We start from the raw sequence: 18,185 nt of genomic DNA, 5'->3' as shown, positions 1-18,185 counted from the left end.
AAGGGCTCTGCAATTCTCGTCAACCACTTCTGAACTACATGAAGAGCATTCTTCGTGTGGCATCAAAGTTCTGAAACTAATCATTTTGTGTATTGAAAAAACTCCGTGATTTTACTATTCAGCACTGCGTGCTCTCATTTTAGGAATAGTCTCATTTTCCATGTGGAATTACATTATTTGAGGGATTAAAAAAAAAAAAAAGAGCTGGGAATCTTCAGAGATAAGAGGAATATTGGCTTCGAGGAAGGAACCTTAGAATTTAAAGATACGTTCATTTTTCCAGACTGAGAATATGTTTTACTTAAAAAGGTTAGTTTCCAACACTTGGGTTGGGGAAAACAGGCTGTGGTTGCCAAAGAGCTAAACTCTCGGAAGAAACTGCTCTTTGGAAGGTTTTGCCTCTGGGGGAGGATCGGGGCTGGGAGAGGGCAGGGGGTGGTCCAGGAGGAAGGCATACGTAGTGAGATTTTCTTTCTTGGTTAACTTCCTTCCCAGCTTAGCACTCAATTCACCGTTCTTTCTGTCTTCTTTTTCCTTTTTTTTTTTTAACTAAAATTTCCCTTTTCTGCCTGGTTTGCATCCTAGCAGTCCTTTCCTTTGTCCTCACATTGCTGCTGCCGAGCATTAACCCTAACAGTGACACCAAGGGTGTGCCTGACTGGCTGCTGTAGGGCAGTGACCCATGCATGCGTGTCACTCCTCCCTGCCACTCCTTCCAGATGAGTGATGGTGAGGACCCCTCACAGCCAGGTGGGACTCTGAAGCCAGTGGGTGGTTGGCTTTACCTCAGATTTCCAAAACTGTCAAAGCCCCATTAAAGCTACAGAGCTGTTGTGATCTTTAACATAATGCGTTCACTTCTGTTTTAGTGCGTTAGCGCTTGAGCCCAAGACCCTGACCAGGCTTAGAGGAAGATTGTGTTTTTGGTGTTGTAGTCTCCAGGGCAGATACACACGTGTCTGGCCCAGGTTTTGGAGCCATGCAAGCTTCCTCATCTTTGTGTCTGTGTGTCTTTGCTGTTATAGAATCCCACCATTCCAATGCAGAAGTTGCAGGATATCCAGAGAGCAATGGAGCTGTTGTCCGCATGCCAGGGCCCCGCCAGGAACATTGATGAGGCTGCCAAACACAGATACCAGTTTTGGGACACCCAGCCGGTACCCAAATTAAGTAAGCTTTTCTGCCTTTTCCGCGCCCCCCCCTCCCCCACCCCAAAACACAGCTGGGTTGACAACAAACAAAAAACACAAAAGGAACTTCACTTAACATATTTGCTTTATGTCACAGATTAGAAATTTACACAAAAGTCTTATTTTTCTTTAAAATATTAATATTGCGTCGTGATACTGGCTTTCAGGAGAAACAGTTTTAGAGTCGCATTCCTCTTCCTATAAAAAAAACCAGGTTTCTCACTTGAAACATTCGTATATTTTTAAAAATGTGTAAAAGGGAGTGCCTGGGTGATTCAGTTGTTTAAGCGTCCGACTCTTGGTTTCGGCTTAGTCATGATCTCACGGTTTATGAGCTCAAGCCCCACATCAGGCTCCTCACTGACAGTGTGGAGCCTGCTTGGGAGTCTCTCTCTGAGCCCCTCCACTGTTTGCATGCCCTCTCTCTCTCCCCCAAAAATAAAAAAAGTTTTAAAAAAACCTAAAAAATAAAATATATATATATATATAATATATACATATATATTATTATATATGTATGTAAGACAGTCTCAGAACCAGTTTTGGTTTTAAGCTTCACGGAAGAGTTTTCCCTGTACATAAATTTTTAGCCATCTCACATCTCAGTTATTCCAAAAGACACAGGAAATTTGCCCTATTAAATGTAATTGAAATGGAAAATGTTATGCCTCTTAACAAGAGGATTCTGCACACTCACCACTGGTGTTAATTGTTAGCGGCGGGAGAACATGGCAGCATAGCGAGGGGACGGGGCCCTCGGGCGGTCTCCGGGGGCCCCTCGGGCAGCGGGCATCGCTCTTTCTCCTGTTACATGTCCATAAACGTCGTTTGAAGTGTTCTCTTTTCACAGTAAAAAGGGTGATGATATAAATGCACTAAAATTGTTTTAACTGCATTAAAAGCTAAACCCACTGCTTACTGTTATCCTCATATGAAGATAGATGATAATTATTTCTGTGTTTCTCCTTCTTGATTGTTCAGCTTCCAGCATCTGTGTGAGGTAAAGGGTTACGTGTCATCCAGATCTCATAATAGTTCGCTTACGTACAAATAACCAGTTTTGTCGTATAAAAATCAGGGAACAATCATCTGTGCCTTCAAATAGTGGTTTTCGCACTTTTTAAAGTTACCGCTCGTCTCACAGCCACACATGTTAAAAAGCACGGGATTTGGAGTGTGAAAGATAGAAGAAAGCAGTTATCCTCACTGGTTTTTTCTTTCAGGCTCTAGAAATAAATGTATTTGGTAGTGGAGGGAGACTCTAGCATGAATTTACAGGATTTTAAATGCCATTGAATTGAGGGACCGTTAGCTAAAGCAGTGTAGGTCTATTGACTGAATGTTTTGGGTTTAGCTGAGTGCTGCTTGGCAAGCTGTTGGTGGTTTTTAGGTCAGTGCCCTGGGGGACAAGAAAGCCTCCTGTAGCCTGACTCTAAGCAGAGGTCCTGGAGGGACTCTAAGGGAGCAGCTGAGAATCTGACCACTCAGACTGGCCTGGTGGAGCCTCAGGTATTCATAGGGGGGGGTGAGCTGGTGGAGCGGATATGAAGAGGGATGTGACAAAGGCAGGGGTTAGAAAGAGAAAATGAAACCCCTTGTAGCTGGTACAGATCCTATGGCTTCCACCCCTAAAAAGGTGATGCCATGAACCTGTACCTGAGGGTCATTAATCCAGCAGGTATTTGTTCCTTGTTTTCCTTCCGGTTCTGTTTATTTATTTATTCATTGGAGTATAATTGACATATAGCATTGTTTTAGTTTCAGGTGTACAACATAAGGATACGGTGTTTGCATACATTTTAAAATGACCCCCACAGCGGGTCTGGTTACCATCCGTTACCACACAAAGTTACAGTTTTTCTTTTTCTTTTTCTTTTTCTTTTTTTTTTTTTTTAATTTTTTTTTTTTAACGTTTTTTTAATTTATTTTTGGGACAGAGAGAGACAGAGCATGAACAGGGGAGGGGCAGAGAGAGAGGGAGACACAGAATCGGAAACAGGCTCCAGGCTCTGAGCCATCAGCCCAGAGCCCGACGCGGGGCTCGAACTCCCGGACCGCGAGATCGTGACCTGGCTGAAGTCGGATGCTCAACCGACTGCGCCACCCAGGCGCCCCTGGTTTTTCTTTTTCTTATAGTAAGAACTTTCAAGATCTCCTCTCATAGCAACTTCCAAATAAATCACGGGCTGTACATGACATCCCCAGAATGAACTTGTTTTTCTAACTGGAAGTTTGTACCTTTGACCCCCCTTCACCCATTTCACACACACCCCCACCCCCCGACAACCACCAATCTGTGTCTGTGAGCTGAGAATTTTTGGTTTTTAGGTTCCACATATAAGTGAAATCATACGGTATTTGTCTTTCTCTCTCTGACTTACTTCCCTTCCCATGATGCCTTCAGGGTCCATCCGTGTTGTCACAGATGGCAAGGTTTCTTTCTTTTTGACAGCTAAGTAAGATTTATCAGTTATTTGTTGAGTGTCCATTATTAAATGCCGTGGGCAACGTACCAGGGAAACAGTGATGGGGAAGGACGGTAAAAGTGGTGGCCAGGCGGGGGTGGAGGGAGAGCATCCTCCAGGCAGGAAAAAGCTTTAGTCAGGGAAAGATGCTGTGGGGAAAGCGATGTGTAAGCTTCTATCTGAAAACACTCAAGCTGCCAGCCACGTGGCGAGCAGGAGAAGGGCCTCACGCGCAGAGGGAGGGAAGCCGTGAGCCATGAGCCTGAGGGTGGATCTGGAGAGCCAGGCCAGGTGGACGTCAGCCACAGGAAGAGCCCGGGTTCTCTTCCAGTTGCATTGGGAAGCCATGGGGAAGGAACCTGGAAAGGGCGCCTTTGTGGAAATCGCTAGTGACGTTTATGACTTTGGCTGTAGTGGCAACATTCCAGGCGGAGAGCAGTGAACAGTCCTGAAATTAGTTGTAGATTTTGCTGGGAGGGGTCAGAGATCACTGCAGCCCTGCCCCCCCCCCCCCAACCAGGTTTTTGAAGTGCAGAGTAAGAGGACACCGACTCCAAGCTGTGCGCTGTGCCGTGTGGGGGCTCTGTAATCTGGGGGTTGAGGCTCAGAAGTCCTTGTCATTTCATAATAAACACCTTGTCACTGCATGACAAAGGATTTCTCCTCTTATTTAATTGGTGAGATAGCAGCCCCTCTCCACTACCCAGCTGCCCTGTTGTCACTCCAGAAGTGGCTGAAACGGTAGCATGGTTTCAAAGATTATATTCCACCCTAGGCCCCTAAAAATGGTGTTGTTTTACGGAACAGACCATTTTGGGTCATCCGAATACTTTGTCGTTGAATATTCTGTCCTTCTGCCTTTCTCTCTCTGTGTCCCTCTCCAGATGAAGTGATAACCTCGCACGGTGCCATCGAAGCGGATAAGGACAACGTGCGTCGGGAGCCTTATTCCCTGCCGCAGGGTTTCATGTGGGACACTTTAGATCTGGGTAATGCCGACGTGGTGAGTACAGGCCTTCCGTTCAGCACCTGCCTTCGCACGAATTGCTTCCGAGTTGGTTCCGAGCGCCATAGAAAGGACGCTCGCTTGATCTTGCAGCTCAAGGAGTTGTACACGCTGTTAAATGAGAATTACGTGGAAGACGAGGAGAGCATGTTCCGGTTCGACTACTCGCCCGAGTTCCTGCTCTGGTGAGTGTCGCTGGCGCCACGAGGGGCGGCCCCGGGCGCGGGCGGTTGGGACCGCGTGGCTCCGTCTCTCCCCGGGTCCCGGGACACTAACCGGCACCTGTCTCCCTTGCCTGCATGGACTTCAGGGCTCTGCGTCCCCCAGGCTGGCTCCTTCAGTGGCACTGTGGGGTCAGAGTGTCTTCGAACAAAAAGCTAGTGGGGTTCATCAGTGCCATCCCGGCAAACATTCGGATTTATGACAGGTACGTATTCAAGCTCGTCCGTGTCAGTTTTGATGTGTTACTTTTCCAGAATTGCGGTTCCAACGGGCTTTTAAAATTACTCCTGCAGATTGTTTACGGTGGGGGCAGGGGGTTACGGGAACTCTGCTTTCTGCTCAGTTTTGCCCAACCTAGAACTGCTCAAAAAGATAAAGTTGATTTAATCAAAGAAAACTGGACCGTGAACAACAAAAAAAGGGCAGCTGTGTCTCTGCCTCTCAGTCTCATACATGCAGACACTCTGATGTTATTTTTTTTGTTTTTAATTTTTTTTATAACATTTATTTTTTGAGAGAGTTTGAGTAGGGGAGGGGCCAAGAGAGAGGGAGTCACAGATCCTAAAGCAGACTCCAGGTGCTGAACTGTCAGCACAGAACCCGATGCAGGGCTCGAATTTGAGAACCTCAAGATCATGCCCTGACCCAAAGTCGGATGCTTAACCGACTGAGCCACCCAGGCACCCCACACATTCAGATGTTTTATGTGTGTGTCTGAATAAAGATATAAATAGATATTTCATACTTATTTCTAGAGAAAAAACATTATCTTAATAAATTTTAGGAGAGATTTTTAAAATATCTTTTTATCCATTGGATAACTATGTTGAGTTTTTGCTCCGGTCTTTAGCCCAGAAAGTCAGAGAGCTAATCCATAACAGGTCTGTTTACCTTTCATTGTACTGGGTTACTTGATTTGCTGCTCAAAACCTTTTGATGTCAAGGTATCTTGGTGCCAAATGAAATGCCCGTGTATCTAGAACCAGCGCAGGAAATGGGCTTTGAAGCCCTGAAAGGTTTACCGTAGCTCAGAAAATTACCAGCTTCTGTCTGGCCAAGGTACCTGTTGGGGACCTAGGAATTGCATTAGATTCCAGTGCAACATCTTACCAGATTCTGCATCTGGGTGACCCCGTTCTTGTCCTCATTGCATTCATTACAGGAAAAACAGATGTAGAAACTTGGAGGTACATCTTATCCACTTTCTAAAGTGAAAACTTACAAAAGACCAAAGTCCTCAAGTGTCTTCAGGACAAGGGGGTCTGGGTCTCCATGGCCTATAGTCATAGTTATTTTGGCAGGGGACATATGGGGAATAGCGTATCCATCGGGGTTTGTGAAATGTCTAAACGGTGGGCTGTTTTTCTTTAATGTTCTGTTGAAGGAGGTCTCTCGGTTTCTTATTCTTTGCAATTTTATGGGAGTTGTCTTGTTTCTAAAAACGTTTTCGTCTTACGTTTGCTCTACTTTTTGACATCTTTCTTAGTGTGAAGAAGATGGTAGAAATCAACTTTCTTTGTGTTCATAAGAAATTGAGATCAAAGCGGGTAGCCCCAGTGTTAATTCGAGAAATAACCAGAAGAGTAAACCTGGAAGGTATTTTTCAGGCCGTGTATACCGCTGGAGTGGTTCTTCCCAAGCCAGTGGCCACATGCAGGTAACAGTGCCACACGCTCACCTTGAATCTTGCCTCCCGCCATGCGGCTACCAGTAGTATTCTCACATGTAACTGGGAAAGTTTGCCTTTTACCTGTTCTTTTGTAGCTGGTTTGGTAGCAGAGGTGGAGACCAGACCCAAGCACCACTGAGACCAGTGTTCTTTCCATTCTACCATACAGCCACCTGGCGATAAAAAGAGTTTTTAACATTTTCCTGCTAACAGCGCCGGTTCTGTATTCCTGCGTCTCTTCTGTTGGAAAGACTAGTGCTGCCCCTACCTTGGGGAACCCAGGGCACCGTGGTCTTGAAATTCAAATGTCCAGAGTACTACCATTTTTCTTCCTTCCAAACGCTTAGATTTACGCGTTATTTTTCTGCACTGCTCTCAGGAACTGTTCCAAAAGTTTGGTAAACACCAGTTGAGAAGCCCAAACAGACTTGCTTGCTAAGAGCAGGAAGAGCTTAAGCTCTTTATGGGAGTTCATCTGTTCTCATCACGCTTTCAGAGGTTAATCCAGGGAGGAAATGGTTTATCAGATTTCTCCCTTGACTAACCTGTTTGTGAAGCACCGGAAGGAGTTTCTCTCCCTTGACTGTTTTTGACTCAAATAAGATGGAATTTCCACTAAACAGTAAAAAATGTGAAACTGTAAAATGACTTGTCTCCCATTCAGTTAGTTATATACTTCACAGGTAGATCTTAATACAAATCATCTGTCTAAACTGGAATCACTTAAGAAAGTCAAGGTCGTTTCTCAGAAAGTTGTTTTCTTTGATGTGCGTTATAGGAAAGCAACGGCTACTAATTTAGAGGGGACGTTTTCCTGTGTTTTTAGAACTTCTTAGTTTGCTTTCTGTAGAATCAGCAGTGGTCGTTAAATACTTGCAGACCGGGCATTTTTAACTTTATCTTACGGTTTTATGGTAGCTCTTTACTGGCAGAGATGAAAGGTCACAAACTACAAAGGAATGTAACTGGAAAGCAGGACATGTTTTAGATGTAAAAAAACCAAGCTGATTATACAAGAACAGGGCCAGCATCCAACACTGCACAGGGGGCAGCAAGGGTGTTCGTTAAATGCCTCTATGACGACTGAGCTGAGACAAAGGGTAAAAGCTGGTAGAGTTAGAAAATCGATCAGATTTTAAAACCTTCGTTGTATTCCAGATACTGGCATCGATCGCTAAACCCCAGAAAATTGGTAGAAGTGAAATTTTCTCACTTGAGTAGAAATATGACTTTACAGAGAACAATGAAGCTCTACAGACTTCCAGATGTAAGTAAGAATGTTCTGGAGTTTTTCGAAGCTGTAACAGCTAAAGCTTTTAATGTAGAAAAGGATTATTTGCAAGAGTCTTAAAAACTGGCTCATGTGTTTGAGGATGTGAATATGTAGCTTTTTAGAATTCCGGGTGAGGAAAATCAGGGAGCTTATTTGAAAATACCAGGGTTTTATTTTGTTTTGTTTAAGGCTTTTTAAGTCTTCAGTTTGTGGTTGGATGGGATTGAACTCAAGACATGTAAGTTTTGAAATTTTGAGTGTTTACCATCTGTTACGTAAAAAGAAAGAAAAGTTGAGGCTTCTGATGCTGTCTTAACACAAAGGAACTAAGGAATAAGGCTTAGAGTAGAGGCCAAGGAGAGGAAATAATATTTCATTAAATTATCTTTTGAAACTAGCAAATTCTCAACATGGTAAGTTGTCTTTTAATAGGGGAAAAGTTAAATGTGCTTACTAGTGTTGCCTTATTTGGAGCTTGGATGGTGTATTAATTTTCTATTGCTGTGTAACAAATTACTGCAAATTTAGCAGTTTATTTTATTTTATTTTATTTTATTTATTTATTTATTTATTTATTTATTTGAGAGAGAAAGTGCTAGGGAGGGGCAGAGAGAGAGAGTCTTAAGCAGTCTCCATGCCCAGTGCAGAGCCTGACGCAGGGCTCAGTCTCATGACCATGAGATCATGACCAGAGCTGAAATCAAGAGTTGGATGCTTAACCAACTGACCATAAGGGGCCCCAGTTTAGCAGTTTAAAACATACATTTATAATTTCCCAAGTTCTGTGGGTCAGGAGTCAAAGCCCAGCTTGCCCGAGGCCTCTGCCTCAGGGTCTCTCGTGAAGTTCTCTCAAGGTATCAGCCAGGGCTGGGTCTCATCTGAAACTTTGACTGGGGTCCACTTCCAACTCACATGGCTGTTAGCAGGCTTGAGTTTTTGCAGACAGTGGGACCGAGGGCTTTTAATTCCTTGCTGGCTGCCAGTCAGAGGCCTCCCTCAGTTCTTTGCCAGATGGGATTCCCCATAGGGCAGCAGCTGACAACATGGCAGCTTGCTCCATCAAAGCCAGTGAGGGAGAGTCTACAGATTGAATCTGTTAGCAAGATGGAAATTAGAACCTTATGTAGTCGTTCATGAAAGTGACAGCCAACCACCATTGCTGTATTTCACTGTTTAGAAGTGAGTCACAGGTCCCACCCACACTCAGGAGGAGCACAGGGGTGTGAACACCAGGAGGTGGCATCACTTGGGGGCCATCTTGGAATCTGTCCATCACAGATGGGATCTTTTCATTTGAAGTTTTGATTTCATCAGAGCTGTTCTTTCTTTTGGGTTGTTAGAAAGTAGTTCAGTGAATATTTTAGCTTGATTGGGAGATTGGGAGGGCTTCAGCTGTCTGTAGTGGCCTTTCTGGGTTCAGTGGACCCTAGTTCCTTTTGTCATTTGGCCATTGCGTGTTTACCAAGTACATGTAATCAGTAGTTGCCACATGAATTGGTGTATTTTGTTTTGTTTTGTTTTTATGTTTATTTTGAGAGAGAGCAAGCAGGGGAGGGGCAGAGAGAGAGAGAGAGAGAGAGAGAGAGAGAGAGAGAGAATCACAAGCAGGCTCCGTGCTGTCGGCTCAGAGCCCGAAGCGGGGCTTGAACCCGTGAACCGTGAGATTGTGACCTGAGCTGAAACCAAGAGTCAGACGCTTAACCAGCTGAGCCACCCAGGTGCCCCTTGATGTATTTTTTCTGATGACAGACAGGAATCGACTAACTTCTGACCTTAAGCAGAATTTCATAAGGACAAAACCGGAGGTGAAGGAAACCCATCGCCAGAGATACCAAGATCATCATTCCAGGCTTCGCAACGTGGCAGAAGGATCAGAAGGCCTCTTCTTCCCTTGTCTTAACTGTTTTTGTAGAGAGTGGGGCGCAAGCCTATTAACTCACCTCCTCTGAGGCCGTGATGGGAGAGGAAACATAGATCAGAAGAGAGGAAGATAAAAACTGTGGCAACAGGACAGGGGAGGGTCCACATGCCCCGGGGCTGGGCTGGAGCGGCAGAAGGGAGGGTCGGCCCGCGTGTGGAGACGCACGCACCGCACCGAACTGCAGAAGTAGGAGGACCTTCAAAGATGTCACACTGTCAACATGACAGCTAATGTTTGCTGGCCAGGATTCTTCTGAAGCCAACCGCCGAGACCTGGAGTGACCCTAGAGGGACAGAGTCACACAGAGGCGCAGGCGGCCGTGAGCCCAGCACACAGCTAAGACGAAACACCCCCTCTGCGGGCACCGGCTGTCGTCAGCGTCTTCCTTCCAGCTGTTAGAAAGACTCCGCCGTCCGGGCGTTGGAGTTGGAAACCCGCAGGCATGCCTACAGTTTTCACGGGGGGCTCGTGCTGTGCTGTGGTGCTCTCCCCGAATTTCATTTTTCTGAACCCAAAGCCGTCCGGCTTGTGTGTAAGGAAAGTGCCTGCTTACGTGTAGGTTGTAGAAGGAGTTTTAATAGCTCTCATCAGGTTTTTTTCAGGGTGATTAGAATCTGAGCTGGTAAGAGGATTTTTGACTTTTGTCCTTCGTCCTTTACGTTTTTACACAAAAATCGATCAACTCAGGTAACAGCTCTAACAAGCTGGTAACAAGCCACTGACTGGTCAGGCACTGGGTTTTTGTTCTTGTTTTTTCCCAGTAAATTGAAGTTGACAGAGTGCTGTCACGCATGTCGTTCGCTGTGTTCTCACGACAGCCTTATGAAGCTGGTGTGCCTGCACATCTGCATTTTCCTGTGAGAAGATGGAGGCCCGTGCAGGTCGACACGGGCCCGTCACCGACCGGTGGGGACTCGGGGTGCGCACCCCGGACACCCGCGTTTCGCCTGTTAGACCCCTGAGCTCCCGCCTCCGTCACCTCTGACGCCCCCGGGGGGCGGCATGGCCCGGTCCCGTCGGGCGTCCCTACCTGCCGTCACTGGAGCACAGGCACACACAGGAAAGGATGGGCGACGGGGTCCGGGCGGGAGCTCTGGTGTGTGTGTCCGTCGCCCTCCCTGCATCCCGTTATAGGGAAGGAGAGGAAAAGGGAGAGTAAGATAATGACGGAAAGGAGGGCAGAAGAGGTGAGAGTACAGATGTCAGAAAACTGGAAGGTGCCCGCGGCAGCCACCTGAGGGTCTGCCTCTTGAGGGCCCGCTGGACAGTGCTGGGGCACCTGGCGGGCTCAGTCGGTGGAGCATGCGACTCTTGGTCCTGGGGTTGTGAGTCTGAGCTCCCCCGTAGGGTACAGAGATTACTTAAAAATGAAATCTTTTTAAAAAAATTTATTTGTTTAAATTCAAGTTAGTTAACATAGTGTAGTATTGGTTTCAGGAATAGAATGCGGTGATTCATCTCTTACATACAACACCCAGCGCTCAATCCAGCGAGTGACCTCCTTAATGCCTGTCATCCGTTTGGCCCATCCCCCACCCATCTCCCCTCCAGCAACCCTCAGTTTGTTCTCTGTATTTAAGAGTTTCTTACGGTTTGCCTCCGTCTCTGTTTTTTATCTTATTTTTCTTTCTTGTCCCCTATATTAATCCATCTTGGTTCTTAAATTACACATATGAGTGAAATCGGAGGATATCGGTCTTAGCGTAATACATTCTAGTTCCATCCACGTTGCAAATGGCAAGATTTCATTCTTTTTCATTGCCAAGTAATACTCGTGTGTGAGTGTGAGTGTGTTTTGTGTGTGTGTGTGTGTGTGTGTGTGTGTGTGTACACGTTTACACCACATCTCATTCATCCACTTGTCATTTGATGGACATTTGGGCCCCTTCCATAATTTGGCTATTGTTGAGAGTGCTGCTGTAAACACTGGGGTACATGTGCCCTTCAAGTCAGGAATTTTGTATCCTTTGGATAAATACCTACTAGTGCATTTGCTAGGTCATAGGGTTTAAAACTAAAATCTTAAAAAGCAGCAGCGGGGGACACTGCAGTGCTTACCACACCACGGCCGCCCCTCCTAGGGGCCCAGGTGGGTGATTTTAAGCAATCGTGTGATTTAAGAACATTTTTGTACCATGACGTGTAAGAAGAACCTTCCTGAATACACCTTTTGCTCCGGGTCAGTCTCATCTTCCGATTCGTCATTACTGTTTCCGCCTCATGTCTTACTTGTCGTATTCGTGGAGTTCTTAACACAGGAGCTAGGATTGTTATGGCGAGCGCGGTACTAGATAGACACCGCGTGTCCACGGCCTCATTTCTTACTCGGAACAGAGAGGGGCGGGGCGTTCGCCCGGTTTCACGGAAGAGTGCAATGAAATTGCTTTGCCCAGAGTCTCCTAGGTGGGAGAGAACCGCACAGGCCCATGCCATGACCTCTGCTCTCTGAGATGCTGGGGCCTTCCCAAGAGTTAAGCCTGTCCCTGCCCTGTAAACGTTGGCTTTGTTTTATGTTTGCTGTTGGATTTTTTTTTTTTTTTGGTCAGTGCTCCTAAAGGTGAAGGCACTTAATGTAGGCAAAACACTGGAGGCAGGTTAATGTCCCAGTGTCCCCCCTCGGTGCTGCTGGCAGGACACACTTAGGAAGACGTCCTGAGACCCAGTGTTCTACCTTCAGTAGCCACAGAAGCGTTCTTTGCCATTTAGCACCCTCCTGCTGCCTTTTTAAAGCCAATAACCGTAATCACTGCTTCCATCTCTGCTCTGGAATCTTGGCTCTAAGACAGTTTACACCACATAGCTCGACAGAGAACAACACAGCTTCTGTTTCTTAATAGAGCGCTGAGCCTTTTTTCTCTGATGTACTGATAAGCAGATTTTACACATATTTCAGTGAACAGAGTCCGAATGATGCATGTTAGTTGGACCCTGGGAAAGTAAGTCTGATTGAGACCACACAGTTTGCTTATGAAATGTTGGATTTTCTCAGTCACTAGAAATGTCTTTGTTTTTTATTGAATTCTCCTAAACGTGACCACCTTACTCTTTCGGGTTATGCCAAAACTTAATCATTTTTTATCCAGGCTTAGCATTCTCCCCCCCTCTTTCTGAGGACCACAGCTATAACTTGAGGGTTTATTTCACATTTTAAAATTTATTTCTTGCTTCTGTAGATGTTTGGGAGAGTGTGTGACTTTATGATGTTAGAAGCAAGTTTAGGGCCTGAGACACATGGCCATTATGAGCCAGCAAAAATAAATATTCTTCCTCTGTTTTCTGGGATCTTGCTTTTTTTTTTTTTTTCTTAATGTTTATTTATTTATTTTGAGACAGAGTGTGAGCAAGAGAGGGTCAGAGAGAGAGGGAAGGAGAGAATCCCAAGCAGGCTCCATGCCATCAGTGCAGAGCCCAATGTGAGGCACAAACTGTGAGATCGCATGACCTGAGCTGAAACCAAGAGTCGCTTAACTGACTGAGCCACCCAAGGCTCCCCTTGCATTTTTCTTATAGCTGATACTGTCTGATGTTCCTTTAAAAAAAAAAAAAAAAAATTCTGCATAAAAGCACTTGAAGTGCTTACAGATTGCCCAGTGCATATACATTCTCTCTGCCTGTTTGCCCCAACACTGTTTCCCTGAGTTTTCCATTCTCAGTTCTACCACCCCTGATTCTCACCTTTGGAGACCTGAGTCAACACTTCTCGAAGAGTAGTCCTGGGACCCCTGGAAGTCCTCGAGTCTGTTCTAGAGGAGTCTGTGATGTCAACACTATTTTTGTAATAACATTGAAACATAAAATGCATTTTTCGCTGAAATTATCCTGCAGATGTGCTGTGAAGTCTACCAGTGGTCGTATGGAATGTGTGCTCCAGTATTGTTTTAAAATTTTCTCTGTTTGAATTTCTAGTATGATAGATATAGGTAGAGAGAACCCACATAAGCAAAACTTTCTGGGAATATTCAATTTTTAAGAGGGTAAAGGGGTTCCAGACAAAAATATTTGGGAACTGCTGCTTTAAAGATGCCTGCCGGGCAAAAGATGTTGATTTTAGTGATTTTGCAGTATAAATATTCAGTGAATGAGAATTGTCCTGCAGAAGAATGTTCTGGTCTAGGAAGAAGCTGGCAAGCTTTTTCTTCATTTCTGAATGTCTGCTTAACAGATGCATGTATCCTGTTGCTTTCATTAGTGAATCTAATCGCTTGATCTTGTTATTGAACCAGTGGCAAAAGAAAAAGCAGTTTAATGTTGAGCAGGGCTGCTTAAAAATTTATCAAGGTCATCCTCATGGAAGAAAATCATCTTTTTAAATGACTTTTTAAAATACGTTCTTTCTAGGGGCTCCTGAGTGGCTCAATCCATTAAGCATCCGACTTGGGCTCAGGTCATGATCTCGCAGTTTGTGAGTTCAAGCCCCACATCGGGCTCTGCACCCACTTGGGATTCTCTCTCTCTCTCTTTCTGCCCCTCCCCAACTTGTGCATGCTCTGTCTCTCTCAAAATAAATAAACTTAAAAAAAGTAAAAATATATATTCTTTGTATATATATTTTAGTTTTCCTATTAGCATTGAGAAATATACATTGTTTAGGGGCACCTGGGTGGCTCAGTCACTCAGCATCTGACTTCAGCTCAGGTCATGATCTCGCAGTTCATAGTTCGAGCCCCACGTTGGTCTCTGTGCTGTGACAGTTCGGAGCCTGGAGCCTGCTTTGGATTCTGTGTCTCCCCCCCCCCCCCCCCCCCCCCCGTCTCTGCCCCTCCCCTGCGCGTCTCTATCTTTCTCTCAAAAATAAATAAAACTATTTAAAAATATATATATGTATTGGTTACATTTAACAGTATTTGGAAATCACATAGGTTCCATCTTCCCGTGAATCTGCAGTATAGAAATGCTACCAAACACTAAAATTGGTTCAGGGGAAACAAAAGAAGAAAAGAATTTACGCCAGGCTTACGCATAAGTGCCAGGCAAAGACATCTCATCTTTGCAGAGCAGACAGTGACTTTTTTCCCTGTCTGCAGCCTTCAGCACAGCTTACTAGGTAAATGATTGTGGTACAAAACATAGGAATGTATTCATTCATGCATTCATTCAGCACATATTCGGGCTGTTATTGCCCTGCCTGCTTGAGGGGTTAAGCGTTCGATGGAAGCTAGGACCTGGAGATTTCCCGTCCTTTCGCTTTGTGTTCCACAGAAAGGCCACATGAGTTCTCTACAGTGTTAAGGACTTATATTCTCTCAGTTTAGACCATTACACTGTATTTTAGCTGCATTCCTGTGTCTTCATAGATTACGTGAATCATAACAGAATGGCACATAGTAAGGACATTTGGTCTGTAAATACAAAGAACAAATTGCTCAACCCCACTAATCAGTAATCAGTCAGCATTGTTTGTCATGGACCCTTAGAAACCTCAGCACAGCCACTGAGATGGATCAGAGCCAGCACTCAGGATGAAAACCTATTTTCCACCATCGGCTTCTCCTGTCCTTCTGGACTAGGGCATGCAGGAACTGTAATGATCTAATTTTAGAGGCACTATTTAATTTTAAAGTATTTAAAAATAACTTAGAATAGGAAAGGTAGACTAGCAGTATTTATATATAGTTACTTACTGGTTAAAATGTACCCCCTATTTAGGGGCACCTGGGTGGCTCAGTCGGTTAAGCAACTGACTTCAGCTCAGGTCATGATCTCACGGTTTGTGGGTTTGAGCCCCGTGATGGGCTTCGTGCTGACAGCTTGGAGCCTGGAGCCTGCTTCGGATTTTGTGTCTCCCTCTCTCTCTACCCCTCCCCTGCTCATGCTTTGTCTCTCTCAAAAATAAATAAAAACGTTAAAAATATTTTTTTAATGTGCCCACTATTTCTAAAAGAAAATCAAGTTAACTGGACAAATGAAGCTATTTTAATATTTTCTACAAACAAGCACATGTAGTGGGTTTTCCCGCTTCTAGGCTCAAGTGTCCTGGTGTCCAGGCAGTTCCTAGGGAGCTAAGTGATGTCTGGAACTCTTGAGGACAAGCAGTTGAACAAATCCACATGGTGACCTGTTCGGACCTTTAGGTTAATTCTGTTCCTCACAGAAATCGTGATGCTCGGAATGATGGATTCAGTTGCCTGCTCTGATCACCTTTGAATCAAAAGATGACGTGAGAGGCCAGGGCCAGGACTCGGCCGCTCACCATTCCCCTTTAGAAAATAGCTGACTGTTAAAACGCTCTCCCTTCCTATTCTGACCAACATGATTTACTTTTATTTCATTTTTGTTGCTCATAAGAACAAAATTCCAACAGCCTTTTCGCAGGCTATTGAATAAAGTAAGATTCTTAACTGTTTTCATCTGCATTTTCAACATGTCAGGGCAGTTTTAAAGCACAGTATTCTAGAACACATGCTGATAAGATCGTTCTGCCCTGTGATGTGAGCTGTTAAAAGTCGCAGCTCTGGAACGCAGATCAGCTTGTAGTGTTCCCTCTGACTTTGGGCAGTATTGTCACGGGCAGTACTGACCAAAGAGCAGGCACACGGACAGAGGGAACAGTATGCCGTCGAACGTATATTCTGTCAGTGCTTCTCAAACTTGAATGTGTATACAGATCACCAGGGAATCTTGTTAAATTGCAGATTCTGACCCGTGCAGGTGGTGGGGGTGGTGCGCAGCACTCAGCAGTTCTGACAAGCTCCCAGGTGACGCCGAGACAGCTGGCCTTTTATTCCTCTTCTATTTAAACTTCCCAGTTTGTTTTGTTTTTACTGCAACAAGGCCACCAAGACTTCAGGCTTGAGGCCAATGGAACCGAGAGACATCAAGGCGGTTCGCGACTTAACCAACACTTACCTGAAGCAGTTTCATCTCGCCCCGGTGATGGATGAAGAGGACGTGGCTCACTGGTTCCTCCCCCAGGAGCACATTATCGACACATTTGTAGTGGAGGTAAAGATGAGGTGATAAGATAGTACAGAGAAGTGTGAAAACACCATCTGGTCAGGTCTGTTTGCTGGAAGAATCAAAGAATGCCCCCCTCCCTTTCCTTCTTTCTCTTGTGTCTCTGCTTCTAGACCAGATTTCTGCTCACCCTGATAGAACCAGACTTTCTTCTTACAGTTTCCATTCCTAGAGTAGAGCACATTTTTACTAGTTGTTACTGGGAAATTAGGATGCTCTTCTGTTGGTCCCTGTGTGATCAATTGCTTTATCCAGTTTTGAAAATGCCATCTTGGCTGACATACACTCCAAAGTTTAATACCCTTTTGTTTCAAAAAACTGGCTTAACTGAACTGCTTTTTGGTTGAGATGGCAAAACTCAGCCACTTAACCCTTGTTCAGGAAAGGAAGGAAAGAAACCCTTGTTCAGGAAGGAAAAGTGACAGTCTGGATTTTCTGTTGATTGGTTAGACAGATTTAACATGATGCTTTCTAAGCCCTCCCTCCCCCCCACCCTTTTTTTTTTTAAAGCTTGGAATTTGTTGTTCAAATGACGTTTCACTTAGAACCTCTTTTGGGTGACATGGGATTAGGTTGGAAAGTTGAGATTTAATCTGGTAAGTACCTGGAGGAGAGGAGGAGTGAGGCGGCAGTTAGAAGTCCTGGTGGTGGCCTACTCACCAGTTCAGTTGCGAGCCTTGAGCCGGAAGTGTGTTGCCAGCCCTGTCGGGCATCGGTCCGGATAGGGGATGACAGCCAAGTGAGGGCAGAAGCGGCGAAAATGGACAGGGTGAATTCAGAGGACCTTTCTGGAGAACAGCAAGCTTTTATTTCTGAAAACCGCGCTGGAGTGGACATCTCGATACTCAGATCTTTATGCACTTGTGTAAGTTTCTCCAGGTCAGCAGTTCTCAAAGTTTTTGATCTCAGGACTTCTTGACTCAAGAATTATTGAGGACCCAATTTTTTTTTTGTTTTTATTTTTCTTTTATTTCTAGGGATAATATTTACAGATATTTATTACATTGAAAGTTGAAACAAAAATGTTTATTATTTTATAAAGCACATAGAGAAAGCCAAATACTGTATGTTCTCACTTCTATGTAGAATCCAAAACAAAAACAAAAACACCTGACAGATGCAGGAAACAGCTTGGTGGCTGCCCAGAGTAGGGGGTGGGTTGAAGAGGGTCAAAAGCTATAAACTTCCAGTTAATAAAATAAGTCGTGAGGATGTAATGTACAGCATAGTGTCATATATTTGAAAGGAGCTAAGAGAGTAGATCTTAAAAGTTCTTATCATAAGAAAAAACAATTATTACTGCATGCGGTGATGGATTTTAACTAAACTTACTGTGATCATTTTGCAGTATATACAAATATTGAGTTAGTACCTTGTACACTTGAAAGTCATATAATGTTATGTGTCAGTTGTATCTTAGTTTAAAAAACGATAAATAATTGAAATATATATACTATTTAATAACAATAGGACAAGAATAAACAT

General features: G+C 44.6%; 1 protein-coding gene across 3 annotated transcripts in view; it reads left to right on the top strand.

The window, feature by feature from the left end:
• The window catches only part of NMT2 (N-myristoyltransferase 2), a 77,165-nt gene that overhangs the window by 48,179 nt on the left and 10,801 nt on the right, over positions 1-18,185 (top strand). For all 3 annotated transcript variants that reach the window (XR_006294649.1, XM_043563784.1, XM_043563785.1), the window contains 7 exons: positions 1,026-1,170; positions 4,540-4,658; positions 4,755-4,846; positions 4,972-5,088; positions 6,370-6,540; positions 7,711-7,819; positions 16,518-16,688. Coding sequence is in view for 2 of the 3 variants with exons in the window: in XM_043563784.1 (XP_043419719.1) it covers positions 1,026-1,170; positions 4,540-4,658; positions 4,755-4,846; positions 4,972-5,088; positions 6,370-6,540; positions 7,711-7,819; positions 16,518-16,688 (924 nt within the window). In the remaining variant the exon portion in view is untranslated. The remainder of the gene's footprint in view (positions 1-1,025; positions 1,171-4,539; positions 4,659-4,754; positions 4,847-4,971; positions 5,089-6,369; positions 6,541-7,710; positions 7,820-16,517; positions 16,689-18,185) is intronic.

Source organism: Prionailurus bengalensis, chromosome B4, assembly GCF_016509475.1.
Source record: "Prionailurus bengalensis isolate Pbe53 chromosome B4, Fcat_Pben_1.1_paternal_pri, whole genome shotgun sequence".
NCBI lineage: Eukaryota > Metazoa > Chordata > Mammalia > Carnivora > Felidae > Prionailurus > Prionailurus bengalensis.
Note: the sequence above shows the minus strand (reverse complement) of the source record. Positions and strands in the feature narration are given on the sequence as shown.